This window comes from Pterocles gutturalis, unplaced genomic scaffold (genome assembly GCF_000699245.1).
Source record: "Pterocles gutturalis isolate BGI_N339 unplaced genomic scaffold, ASM69924v1 scaffold21098, whole genome shotgun sequence".
In the NCBI taxonomy this organism is placed as follows: Eukaryota; Metazoa; Chordata; class Aves; order Pterocliformes; family Pteroclidae; genus Pterocles; species Pterocles gutturalis.
In genome coordinates, this window is record NW_010121048.1 from 105,353 (window position 1) to 119,837 (window position 14,485).

Consider the following 14,485-nt stretch of genomic DNA (forward strand, 5'->3'; position numbering starts at 1 on the left):
TAATAGTCCACATATTTCTCTTTCACAAGAAGAGAAAGAAAAAAAGAAATAAAAAGCATATCAGAGGCGAAAAAAGTATGCAAAGCATGTAAAGTAAAGAACACTTACATATAGCGTGGGAAAACAAGGTAACCCTTTGCCACTACTGCCTATAATATGAGACTTCACCCACAGTACAAAAATACATATTGCTTTAATTCATCTTTCTTTCTACCTTAAACCAGACAATAAAACCACTCATCTATTTTCAATGAGGGGAAGATGATGAACTTGTCTCTGAGGAAAATAAACTGGAAATAGAGAGAATTCTCTTGCTCAGTACACAGTGACAGACTATAAAGGATTATATGAAACAGCAGGAGAGAGAAGGAGGGAGGAAAGGCTGCTCAAGGATCCTCTATAAGCATCAGTGGAAAACCATTTTTAAAATCAGCTGCTTGTCTACGAACTAATCTAAATCGTCCAAGGAAATGCCTCCTTAGGTTGTCACCATGTAAGCCTGCATTATCCATTTGGCATTAGCATATGTCTAAAATGACTGCTTGTCCTTAAAATTAGTGAAAAAAGGCAAATTTGGTTTCTTGCTAGTAGAGGTTCCTCTCCAGACAACATTAAATTAAAACCTTCTCAGACTGGCCTATTGAAAAATATTCTAATGGTGGAAAGACAAAACCAAAGCCCACACAGACACCAGTTGAATTATGAGGCTAGTGAATTATTTTTCACCATTTCAGTCAATCTCACAAAGGGAAAGAAAAAAAAAATCCATTTAGACATTAAACGATATTCAAGAGCTGGTAATTAACACAGAGGTAGTACAGATATGCCTATTTGCAACTGCAATGTTGTATTATTATATGTAAGCAATACTGCACACGTTGCTTGAACACCAGCACATCTGCCCAAGATGGAATAGGAATAATTTTAACACTCACTAGTGTACCAAACAAAACACCTTGCAAGTAACTGTCACCCTTCACACTGTGGTATCAATTTTGTTAATCTTACTCACGTATGGGTCTATTAACAGGTAAAACAAACAAGCCTCAAACCATGACCAGTGATAAGAAGAGGCATTCAGTTTTTCTAACGCAGTATTGAAAAGTGTAACTATTTTCCTTCAATATGTGTTTGGGGTTTTTTATGCCAAACTTTCACCTCATCTCTAAAAAAAGTCTAAGGAGCAGGTGAGCAGCTGCATGGGAGTTTGGCTGCGAGCCAAGGAGAACCCACCACAGAAATAAAAGTTACTTTCTCTCCAAAGATTTAGTTAGGCCAGTCTGAATTACAGAGACAAACACTTTTTTGAGAAATTTGTATCTTGCACTCAAAACTGAGTTCATTTGTATAGTGCAACTGTACCTTTTGGAAACATTGCAGTGACTCTTATGATATTTTAAAATAACATTTAAAATAAATTGAGATACTGCTCTTTTGTGACTTCATAAAAGATAACTCCAAATGTAATGTTCATTCAGATAAGTGCAGTATACAAAAAAGGTGCATTACATTTATTTTTCACTGCTTCTGCAATATGCAGCCAAACTATTTTACTATTTTAGGATGTTAATATTTTGCTATATTAGGATGATCTGTATCACGCAATACAAGCAATATTTTGTTCTAGGACTGCAAAGTAGTTATGATATTTTACGTGTAGTTTCTAAAGCACAGCCTATTTACAGATACAGATTTCTGAAACTTTGAAATAGTTAACCCAAGACTATCAAAATAAAAGGAATTTAATCCATTACAAGGAGAACAAAGTGAAGACACACTGGCTGCATTTTAACCAATTCACAGTTTTCAAAGCTATTTACTTCCTCAGTGAGAACTGAAGAAATGCCACAAGGAACTTACCTGCTAACGCTTTTATCACAAATCAGCTGAAGAGTTTTACTGCTTGGTAGTTTTCTTTAAGAACTACTTAAACTATTTTTCATTTATCCCAAGTACAAAGCACTAGTTAAACTACTTTCAGGGAACCAAAGAAAAACAGTCAGAGTAGTTTAAAAAAAAAAAAAAAAAAAAAACAGAAAAGAAGAAAAAAGGTATTTGATTTTTTTATACTTTACATTATGACAGCATTCCAGTGTTTTACACTTTTATACTGCAGTGCTGACACTAAACTTGAAAGAAGTAAAACTAGAGCTGGTGTTATTTAATTCTTATCAAATACAAAACAAATAAGCAAAAATAACTGAAATTATCTCAGACTGTTCATTCCTTACCTTCTGTTTCTCTCCTCATTCTCATTCTGTCAAGTTTCTTCTGCTGCTCCCTCAACAGTGCCTGCTGTTGAATCTCTAGAGTCTGGTCATCTTTTGGAGGATCAGGATACATGTGCCTCAAGCCCATACGCGTTTCAGAATCTAGAGCAAAGATATTAAATTTAAATTTTTCCCTAAACCAATGTTTCTGAAAAACAGTTTTAAAGAACTCGCTACAAAGTCACTAAAAACATTAAAAATAACAGTGACAATGGCCAAGAGGATAAGCCACTCCAGCAATGATTCTACAATTTTACTATATTAAAAAATACATTTTCTAGTAAAGAAGATACAAAGTTACATAGAATCGTATTTTGGTGCTGGGTAAAAAAAATCAAATTCACTCTACTTTCAATAAAATCGTAATATCAAATGCATAAGAAGTTTACGAAGTCTAAGCAGCAAGGACTGGAAGCTAGGTGAGTGCTCTGACTAATAACTGAGCATTACAATGCCGTAAATTGTGTGCACTTGTAGCAATGGCCACCCAGAGAGATACTCACACACACAAAATGCTGTCTACAGAGTATGTTGTGTATGGGCAGTAGCTGTGAAGACGGTAATTTTTATTTTTGTCTTTAAATTCTGGGTGACGTGGAAGACAGGAGGAAAAGAACAGATGTTTCACTACCTTTCTTCATCAATAACAAGAAGATCTACCTGCCTTTGTATTTAAGTTCATTAAATTCCCAGATATTCTGTATATTCACAGGATCTTGTGCCTCCTTTGATGAAGGTCGCCTTACTGGAGCCTGCAGGCGAAGCCTGGCCATCTCAAATATGTCCTTTGGATTCTTCTCTCTCCTCCTCCTTGAAAAGTTTGTAAATCCAGCAGAATGTAATTTAAAACTGTAATATCAATGAGTTACATGGAAATATAATATTTCCAAAGCTCACATCTTTCATCCTTAAATAAAGCTATCAAAACAGAAGTAATGATGACGCATATTATGTTATAAAAAGGGATAATCTACTTAATATCAAAAAAATCCTTCATACTTTATGGAGTGGAACTAAGACTGATGAGCTGATGAGTCTTTTCCAATAAGTAGTATGATTAACTAATAAATTTTGGAAGTAAACCAATTTTTTTAAATAAAAAGGATAGGGCTTTCAATAAGAAAGTACGTACTTCCACAGCACTGTGCTATTCATAAGCATATTCATCAGCAGTAATACTGCAGTTTACAGGCACAGATGAGGCCCTAGGAAAACAGGTAATAAGACATAATTCTGCCTTAGGCATCTGCTTTGGACCAATCTCCAAGACAGAATGATGCAATTTCCAGTCTTACTAGTACAGCCATTCTTACACTTACACTTTTCCAAGATGCCTGGAAAAACCCATACACGTTAGAAAAAAAAAAAAAAGACAATTTTATATACAAGTTATATCTTTATATTTTCATTTCACTCATGTATATTAGCCAACTAATACTACCTACTAATAAACAGTAGCTTTGAGTTCCTGTTCAAAATCTAACTTTTAAACCTGAAGATTAAATTTTTACCGTGTAATTGGTAAATCATCATCGCCGGTCACATTTAGCAACTGTTCCTGCAGTCGCCTCTCTTCACTACGAAGCTGTTTCCTCATCTCTGATAATTCACTTATCACATTCTTTCTTTCCTCTGGAATTTAACACAAATAATTTAAAAATAAAGAATGTCAGAGACACTCTCAGAAATGTAAGGTGACAAAAAAAAGACGATGAACTGTTAATTAAAACAAGGATTATATAAACACAAGAATCCCAACATTTCCTACCCTAGAAATTAGGTCAGAGCTTGTATTTTGAGGACCAGATCCTCTGAACAGCAGAAAGCATCCAAACTTCAATGGAAACGTTTCACTGTATTTACAAAGGAAAAGCTATAAAATAACTAGCAAGTGGATGTTACCAGTAAATAGCCTTCGTTTGAAAACAGGAAATCTAGACAGTTCTCAGAGTCCTACAGGCAGATGACAGGAACTGAGATGGTATCAGCAAGCACACAAGCTCATTTTCCTGGCTCAAAAGTGGGATATCTGTCTACTCAGTGCAGACTCTTAAGTGTTCAAGAGTACTAACTTTAACACTTATTTTTAGTATGTGCTGCTGTTGACCTTCTACTTTGGGTCTAAGCTGTTTTTTTGTGGTCAGGACAGCATTCTTCCACAAGTTAAAACAGTTTCATAGATTCCTCATTTTCCAAATAACACAATAACTTGACATTTTACTGACTTCCAGCCGGAGTCCAGAACCTAGCATGGAAGCAGGTTTTATTAGGTTAAATCCTTGAACACAAGATTTAATTCATATGTATTTATTTATCTCATGACAGATGGTCCACGTCAGTTGATTTCCAAAAGGTGCATTAAGAACCACTCTGCTTTACATTTAGTGGAAAAGCCGTAAAACTCCCCGGGATGGACCCAGGTACTGGCTGCTGGAGGTTAGCATTTGTAGGACATCATTTACTGCTACATTCAACATATTGCTTCTTTTATACTTGTGAAAAAGAATAAGAAGAAAAATTACTGCTTTCCACCCACATAGATAACATATAAAGAGCAAAGGAGATCCTCCCATGTCTGAATTTTAAAAACACGAGTGAAAGCCAAGAGCAACAAGCAGAGGATGAGGCAGATAAACAAAGGAAAGCAGAATTTAACAGTTATGACTGCAATCTCTACACATTGTTGGTCTAATCCATTACTCAGCCAATCCAAACTCTCCCGTTTTGCAATGTTCTGGTCACAGTGGTCACCACTGTCCTGACTGAGAGATCTAGCACTTCCCTGCAGACTATTCCATTATCAGAGTTCTTACAAAAAAATACCTCCTGATGAAGACACATAATAAATGCATTTTTATTTATATAAAAATGCATTTTTATTAATACTTCAGATATACCATACTAATACACTGATAATATTAAGACAGAGAGAATACCCACATGAAAATGCAAACTTTATAAGATTATTCATTTGCAGGGAAGAAAGAGAACGGTAACTGAGACCAACTGTGTTGAAAGTGAGCTTGCAATAAAGACGTTACCTACCAAATGCACGCAACTGATTTCTCCTAGCAGGGACAGGTGGAGAAGGAATCCTTGGTGGTGGAGCATCCTAGTGATCAAAATGAATATGAAATGTTAATATGTCAAAGGAAGAAAATATAGTGGATAAAAATACATTTTATTTCCTCATTTTATGTCTAACTTACATTAACTACCACTAGTATTGGAAGACAGAACAGTAACCTTACAGGTTGCTAAGGCCTACATTTTTTTTAAAATTCTAACCTTAAAACGCATAATCCAAATTACTATCATACCTATTATGCACTGTTCAGAGACCTAGACAAAGCTATACCAAGTACTGCAAAGACACAAAAATAAACTGACCATCCTCCAGAGCATTCTTAACATTTAGGGAAAGCAACAGTTTTAAATAAGGTTTAAAGTCCTACTGAAAACATTTTCTGAAACTGCACTCTAAAGTATTTTGCCAAATTATCATTTTCATAGCAAATTAATTTTTTAAATCTTTAGCCCAGTTCATCATACAAACAGTTGGCAAAAAAAACATTTCCAATAAAAAGTCAGAAGTGTAGCCTGAAATTAAAATATCACAGACAATTATTTAATATATTCTTCACATAAGAAATTTATTTTAAAAAGAAAAAAATTTTCTCAGGGAATATTAAATCAAATGAAAGAAATGAGTTGTCTCATTTCTCATGAGTTGAGGCCCCACATCTGAACACAGTACTCCAGGTGGGGTCTCACGAGAGCAGAGCAGAGGGGGAGAATCACCTCCTTCGACCTGCTGCTAATGCTTCTTTTGATGCAGCCCAGGACACAGTCGGCTTTCTGGGCTTCAAGCAGACATTTCCAGCTCATGTTGAGCTTCTCATCAACCAACACCCCCAAGTCCTTCTCCTCAGGACCACTCTCAATCCATTCTCCTCCCAGCCTATATTTGTGCTTGGGATTGCTTCAGTCCACATGCAGGACCTTGCACTTGGCCTTGTTGAACTTTGAGGTTCACACTGGCCCACCTCTCAAGCCTGTCAAGGTCCCCCTGGGTGGCATCCCTTCCCTCCAGACACTAAACAAAAAGTTTCAAACAAAAGGAGCAAAGTTCTTCTCTGAGTGAACACAATGAGTTGCTAGGTTAAATGTAAACTTTCTTATCCTAAACCCTGAGATCATTAGACCCTTGGTAAGGGTCTGGACAGAGTATGTACACTCAAAAATGAGGTGCTCATCTCTTCCTGCACATGCAGGAAAAAAGAAATAATACCCTCAAAACATTTCTTCAATACTTTGAATAAAATTGGACATCCAGTTTCAGGCTACCAGACCGGCTAACATGAAGACTGTCTCCAGGTATTTATGGTATTCCAGTAATAACTGGCAAATATTAAAAAGCTGGTAGGATTTAATTCACTGTCCTGTCTTAAATAAGTCAGTAAAAGTTGACTATAAAAATCATACTTGTGCGTAGTAAGATATGTGGCTCTCAGCAGAGGGAATCCTTTCTTCTTTTCTTATTGATTTGTTCTGAAGAGCAGAAATTATGGGAGAAGGCTGCCTTGAAAACTGCAAGGAGGAAAGCAAGACTGAAACTACATTCCTACAGATTCTGAATAAGTATTATTTTGGATAGGAAGAGTTTTGTTAATATTTTTCATTTGACAGAAAAATGCTTTTGCTTATATTGATTGAATTGGTTTTGTATTTAATTTGCTTTTAACTCCTAACTGCATAAAATTATTGCAAAAATTACTTCATGTGATTTTATTTTCTACCTGCAGTAATTTTAATACTTTTTTTTTCTATGATGTAGTTTTATAAATTTATGGTTAAGTTACATATCTTTTTTTCCTCTAGACACTTCCATTGTACCAGTTCATTTTAAAGAAATTACATGTAGAAATTTCTAGAAGAGACAGTTCTATAATTCACTTAGATTTTGTGCATCAGAATTCTATGTGATGGATTTCTTACATCATCCAGACCAAAGGAAAGTAATTAAATTACAAATAACATCATTGTTCAAGATGAACAGTCCTCCAGTCTCCTAAATAATATAACTTTTTATTTGCATTTGAACCTCAGAAAAAGCAGGCCACAGTACTTCACAGCAGATATAAAAACCAACTATGGAGTGCAGCTTGCTCTTATTTATCTAGATTTTAATATTTTTTTTCTAATGCAAATGTGATCAGCAAGATAAGTTTCCTCTGTAGTAGATCTGATTTTTCAATCAGCTGTTTTTGTGTGTGCACTAAGGGTACTGTGGCTTGATAAACTAAGAAGGGAACAACATGGAAGGCAGAGGTCTAAGAAATCCTGCAATTTCTTTAAAATTCAGTTATTCTTAAAAGTTAGGAAGAAGTATTTGTGTGTTAGAAAGTCACTGAAGCATACCATTTTCTTTTCCTCCTCCATCTTTTCTTTCTCAAAATATTGTCTAAGTTGTTCACCTTGCTTTTCTTCCTTTTCTTTTCTTCTTTTTTCTGCCTCTTTTTTCCTCTCTTCATCTAATCGAATTATTTCTTTATTTTTCAGTCTTCGCTGTAACATAAACACTATTAGTTCATAAAAAAGACTCAACACTATTAAAGTTTTGCTTTGTTGTTCTTTGAAAAGTTAAAATTACACATCAAAGTGATTTGTATGAAATGAAAAACTTATTTCATTAGGCTGACTTCAAACATTCAAATTAAAAACTATGGATGCAAATAGTAAACATCTGCAGTCCTGGCTCTGCTAACATAATTTAACTGAATTTGTAATAACTTCAATAAACACCAGTTTGTGCCCCCAGATCTGCCACTAGTTAAGGCTTGACCATAGGGAGTCATTTCCAAAAATTCAAACAAAACATACTGCAAACATGCACTACACTATCACAAGCACACAGAGAAAATTATCATCCAGTCTCAATTTTAGTCTTGTGTCAGTGAAAAGCAATGATATCAGTTAGCTTCCTACTCTATACTAGACCACCTCTGTTACCCAGAAGACAAGACTCATCCAATTAAGTTGCTCATACTAAGGAAGAGAATCTAGGATATAAGCTACATGTTCTGTCTTAGAAATCCTGAAGTCCTGCATCCTGAACTGATCTTTCATAATCCTGCAGATTACTGAAAGATTTTTCCATCTCTGATGGCCTTGTGTCCTTTTCCTACAATTATTTATGAGATTCTGACTTATGCAAATTAATTTAATTTTCCAAAGCTGATAAATAAAGCTTTTGGGTTTGAATTAAATCACAAGTTTACCTCCATGAAAAATATTAATTAAATTTGCTTGTTGTTCTTCCAAAACAAGCAGTATTTTTATCTTAAAGATATATCCTGGCCAATTAAAAAAAAGGCTTTACAAAATCTTCCTGTATAGCTACATTCAGAACACAAATAATCCCATGAGAGCTAGATTTAAGAGGCTAAGAAAAAAAAACCGATTTAATTCACCAATTTGACAAAGCTTTTTATTGGCCTCACAAACAATTTCCTTTAGAAAGAAGAGCAGCATTGTCAATTATAACACTATACAATTTTTCTTAGAAGAATTAACAGTACTTGAAGTTAGTAGTGTACCACAGTGAGAAAAATGTGCTAGTTAATACTGACGATTTTCTACCTCTCCTCTGGCTAATGCAGACCCATTTAAAACAAAGACCAATCCACAGGAAACTTCTCAGTTTACCTTCTTAATCTAGAGGACAAATATTACAAAGGGTTAGTTTAGGATGGAAAAAAGTCAAGCTATCAAAATACTACACCTCCTCCTCTTTCCTTCTTTTCTCTTCTTGTTCATCTTCATATGCTTTTTGAATTCTCATTCTCTGTTCAGCTAGTCGTTTTTCTTCTTTTTCTTCTTCCATTCTAAGTTTTTCTCGCTCTGCTTCTTCCCTACGTCTCTTTTCCTCAATCTAGAAAATAAAGCAAAGAAATCTTCAACTGTCAATAGCCAACAATAATCTCATAAACAATATTTACCATCATGATTTTCTATTACTTTTTGCAGTACCTACTTGCATAATCAAAGATTGTATGGAGCAACTGAAAGAATTCTTGGAGCAGTCTAACATTTCATCTTCAGAATTCCTTTAAAATGAGCTGATATTTTACTGTTTCTTTCTGGCCACTATTTACGGAACCACCCCCCAGGAAGAACACTGATTATAAATGCTACTAATAAAACCTGAATATTTCCTAACACTTATTCTACTCTGGATGTGCTAGAATAAACTTTTTCTTCACTGATTAAATAATGGAAGATGGAAAACCAAAACAAAAATGACATTATCTTTTTCCTTCCCACAATTATAATATTTTTAGACACAGTGCTGACTTACTGAAGCCAAGGTCTGCCTATTCTTTATTCTTTTTGGCAGCACTATACATGGAAAAAACCCTTGATCTTTTCTTTTTAAGAGATCCACATCAAAGTACCGTACGATAGTTGTACTCTTAAATTATCTAGCATTTCCTCGATATTGATATTTAATTAAATTGATATTTAATTCTTGTGGCATAAGATTATAAGTATTACAGACAGAAGACAGATGTTAGTAGAAGAACAATCACTTTTTATATAACCATCAATAAATAACTATACTATTATTGCTTCACTGATGACCATTTCATTCTGATGAACATGCGTTTGTATCATACAGACGACCAAGGGCAAACATCTTTGTTTCTTTACATATTTATGTCTGCAAACCTGTAATGTATGCACACTTTGAGAATTCAACACTGTATTTAGATAGCTGTACTTAGGAAAAAAAGACAGAATCTAGATTAATGAAGCCAACTATTAATAGTATCACTTTAATAAGCATTTCTTATGTAAGGCAAGATCTGAGAAACTCAATAGCATATAGCTCTTAGTGTAACTCTTGTGTACAGAACTGGCTATGATTGGAGAAGGCCTTTGGTCAGCAGTGATGATGTGACTGTAATTCCTCTTTTTAAAATGTATTTAACCAGATGATAACTGGTGTGCACATTTACCTGTAGACGAAGAAAGTTCTTGTATGACTCCTGACGCTTAAGATGCTGCGGAGATGGTGGTTCACCAAACACTTTACCTCGAGCAAAAGGAGAAGTTTGTGCAAATTTAAAACCTAAGGGGAGGAGGAAAGTTACAGATAAAAATCAAAGCAAATTTAAGACAGCAAGCCAGAGTAAAGAAGCGGGTATCTGGGACACTTGCTTCGAAAGGTAGTTTATGACAGCCACAAGTCAAAGCTATAGCTGAAAACAATACCTGGGATTAAAAGTTCTTATGTTGTCTGCCTAGAATACTATCAGATTTTAACTGTTCAATTAATAGTGTCCAAGCAAGTTGTCTTTTTACAAAACAACACCTATAAAAGCCATATATTTTACTGTCCAATCTGCAGTTTAGTATCTAAAAACGATACCTGTAAGTTAATTAGAATAGCAAAGAATTTTGCTTTATTGCTTGTAATTACTCTGCCTTAGCACATGTAGTTCTGTTCCTGTAGGTTTATTCACTCTTCGAAAACAGAACATCCTAACAGAACAAACATTTAGCTAAAATAGGAACAGATGCTACAAAAAACAAAGCCCAAAACTGGCAAGTAAAATTCTGAGCTGTCAGAAAATTGAATTCTGCCAGTATAAGCTGCCTTCCATACTACGAAGTTTCAGGTTTCCTTTAGCCCTGGGTTACGAATGTGTCATAACCATATAGTCCCAAAAGCTCTAGATGGGAGGAGGATTGCGTCAGATATCATACAGTACAGGATCCCTACAGGAAGCAAAGAAAGTAAGTAAAGGAAAAGCAGAGTAAGTTGTATTAACTTTTCAGCTGACACAGCATGTTCTTCAGTCATATCATGTCTGCTCCAAAGGATAGTGCCTCAAGGATGTGTAAGACCCAAAGCTTCACTGCGCTAGAGATGAACACAGCTGTAGCTGTTCTCATGTTCCCCTCTTACAGTTCCCTATACGGTGATGTAGCACCCAAAAATGAAAGCAGAAATAACACACACACTTATTCCAATAGGAATGCACATGCTTACTGCTACAGCCTAGCCTTAGGAGCATGTGTTTGCATACCAAGGAGCACACTTTGAGGTTAGTACTATTTTTCTTTACATGGAATCACAGTCTGAATCCTTCCAAAAATATAACTAAATTTACATGTGGCTCTTTCAGGATGGATTTACTTCACATGGATATATTCCACGCAAAAAAGCAGAATAAAGTTGATATATCATTTGGAAGGCACAGACACAAGAGTGACAAGTTACTATGGAAAGTATCACTTTACTGCCTGACTAATCAAATGGAAGCTGCAAGACTAAGCTCCCAGCCCTGATCTGCACCACCTCCTGATCCCAAAGTGAATTATCTAACCTGGGGGCTCTTTGCTATTCTGTATTGTTACTTTATTGGCCTTGCCTGTTTCACTTCTTACTAAATGCTTAAATATACACTGTATTAGGAAGAAAGAGTAAGAAGGGGGACAGAAGGAACAAAAAAATTTGCTTCTACAGCCAGTGGTCAGGAATTTTAAGAAGTAGATCCACGCCCCAAATACAATATAATTCTTTATGAAGAAATGCAACAGTTCAGACAGGAGAAAGAAAATCAGAATCTAAGCTGAATTGAAGAGACCACCACTGATTGTGGCCTTTGCCAGGACGAAGGACAGGTCTGGAGTACCACAGCTCTCTCATTTAGATGTCTCACAAGACGTAAGAGAAAGATGCATTAGTTTTTAAATAGGAAAATAAAACAAAATCCCCAAAACTTGGAGGCAGTTCACAGGGGTGGATATGTTATATACCCAATTTACCTGGAACTTTTTAAACTGGTTAACCTAGCTACCGTACCAATTTCACCATCCATCTGCAGACCCTCGTCTTCCCTTCACTCCATCTTCCCTCCTGCTGTACAGTTGTACTTTACTGTGTCACTTAAAAGTAAAACAACTATGTATGAAGATTTGATTAGATAACATTGAGCCTGGAAAACTAATATACTGATCGTGACTGTTCAGGGCTAAAACAGTTAGTAATTATCATTACTGACAAGACAGATAAGAAAATACATTTTCAGTGCACACAGTGACAGCAATGAAGAAGTTTGTGAAAGAAGCATGATACTGACTTCGCAGGTAGAGAGCACTAACACTATCACAGCACTACTAGAAAGGAGTAAAGAAACTGGAGAATTTTGATCACTAAGACCTACAAATAATTAGAGCTGTAATACAGTATTCTTAAAAACCTGCTATTTTATTTGTAGATGCTTCTGTGTTCTCAGGTCTTGGGGAGGCCAAACTTAGGTCAACAGATACAATAGCCCTTTTATCTTCATATAGTCTTGCCTCTGGATTATGATATGCATCTTCATTTTGCTTGTGCATCATATTCAAGTCCGCTAAAGGAAAGGGGAAATAACTGTTTATAATATTTTATTCTCATAAAAGGTACGTTCACCACAGATTCTCAAAAATACAGGGATTTTTGAGCAGACTCCACTTTTCCTGGGCACACCAACTACAGAAATCAGAGAATGGTTCAGGTGGGAAGGGAACAAAAAATTAAGGCAAAGAGGAGAATATAGAAGCTATAGGTGAAATACTAGTCATTAGGAATTCATCGATTAAAATATATGTTTTGTTGGTTTTCTGTTGCCAGGAATGATTCTTCACAGCAAACCTCCCTTGTCCCCAGCCCAGACCAAAAATGCTATTAAATGGAAAGATGAAGAGCTCAAAGACAAAAATGACTGACAAGTCTGTGTTGATAAGCATGTATTTACAAACCACCCTTTCTTCTACTTCCTTAAAGCTGTAAAATACTTTTGAGATTAGTACTGGTATTTAAAGCACTGGATCTCCATTTGATTACTACTAAGGGGGATAAGCACAATTGAACCATTAAAGCATATTTTGGCCTTCACGTCTTTAGTAATAATCCAGGTGCCATCAACGTTTTCACCAAAATTTACGCAGTGCCTCTCAGTTACCATAAAAATCCTGTGTCTTTTGTAATAATCCAGGTGCAGAATTCCTGTATGTAAGCAAAACAATGCCATCAACGTTTTCACCAAAATTTACACAGTGCCTCTCAGTTACCATAAAAATCCTGACCAAAGACATTAATTTCAGTTCATTTTGAAGTGTCACATCTAGAAGGCTTGTTTCAAAACAAAAAGTACTACAGTTTTCAGATTATCTATTTAAATAGTGTTTCTGATAATTACGAATTACTGTAGTCATCTAAGCACACAGATTCCAAGAACTTTAAACTACATCCCTCTCCGTAAAGCAGTATTTGCATATATCAGTCTCAAAAGCTATTTACAGGCATTTGCAAGAGGATAAAAAGACAAGTCACTGCATAAAAAGGAGACATGGCAGAAAGCGTGTTATGTTGCACATTTGATTCATAGCTTATCCATCATGCTGCTAAACTAGGGTGTGAAAAATAACTTTACTTGTGTAATTCAGGAAAACAGGCTAAGAAAGTTCTTTCTTTTGTTTCCTCATTTACTGAGGAAACTGCTTCTTAGCAGGTATATGCAGAGCTCAGGCTAATATGAGACATTCTCCTCTGACCCACTCTACTCACACCATAGTAAAGCCTAGAGAAAGAAGCCAGACACTTAAATGCAGTGCCTAAAGTTAGGCAGTGTGAACGCCCCTATCTGCTCTGGAGATAAACAAGCTTGGATCCTCAACACAAGCTTCTAAACTTACTGTTTGGGTACACAATCTTATAAAGCATTTAAACTTTATCCTCTACCCTCAAACTACACTATGAATTTAGCCATACGTCACTCAGGTGTCACAAAACTGAAACTGATTTTTTATATATAAACTGTTATCCCCTAAGTGTTCCACACTTTGAAAGTTTTCATATTTTATTACACCAGGAGACATTTTTAAAATCTAATAAGAATTCAATAACAGGAAACTCAATTTGTTTCACATTATAAATTAACAGTCTTACAATAAAATTGTAATCGTTTTGCTTGTGCATCATATTCAAGCCCACTAGAGGAAAGGGGAAACAACTGTTTTTAATATTTTATTCTCATAAAAGGCATATTCACCACAGATTCGCAAAAATACAGGGATTTTTTAGCAGACTCCACTTTTCAATTCAATTCCACAATTTACAATAAAATTGTAAGACTCACTCAAATGCTAAAGGCAAGAATGAA

The 14,485-nt window shown here is 35.4% G+C and overlaps 1 protein-coding gene across 1 annotated transcript in view; it reads right to left on the bottom strand.

Annotated features, from left to right (window-relative positions):
* Nucleotides 1–14,485, bottom strand: part of CSPP1 (centrosome and spindle pole associated protein 1) — a 42,674-nt gene that overhangs the window by 7,683 nt on the left and 20,506 nt on the right. The window contains exons 14-22 of the mRNA XM_010077121.1: nt 12,542–12,694; nt 10,292–10,404; nt 9,055–9,204; nt 7,692–7,838; nt 6,756–6,860; nt 5,316–5,382; nt 3,782–3,902; nt 2,935–3,080; nt 2,232–2,372 (exon numbers count right to left, since the gene is read on the bottom strand). Of these exons, the coding sequence (XP_010075423.1) occupies nt 2,232–2,372; nt 2,935–3,080; nt 3,782–3,902; nt 5,316–5,382; nt 6,756–6,860; nt 7,692–7,838; nt 9,055–9,204; nt 10,292–10,404; nt 12,542–12,694 (1,143 nt within the window). The remainder of the gene's footprint in view (nt 1–2,231; nt 2,373–2,934; nt 3,081–3,781; nt 3,903–5,315; nt 5,383–6,755; nt 6,861–7,691; nt 7,839–9,054; nt 9,205–10,291; nt 10,405–12,541; nt 12,695–14,485) is intronic.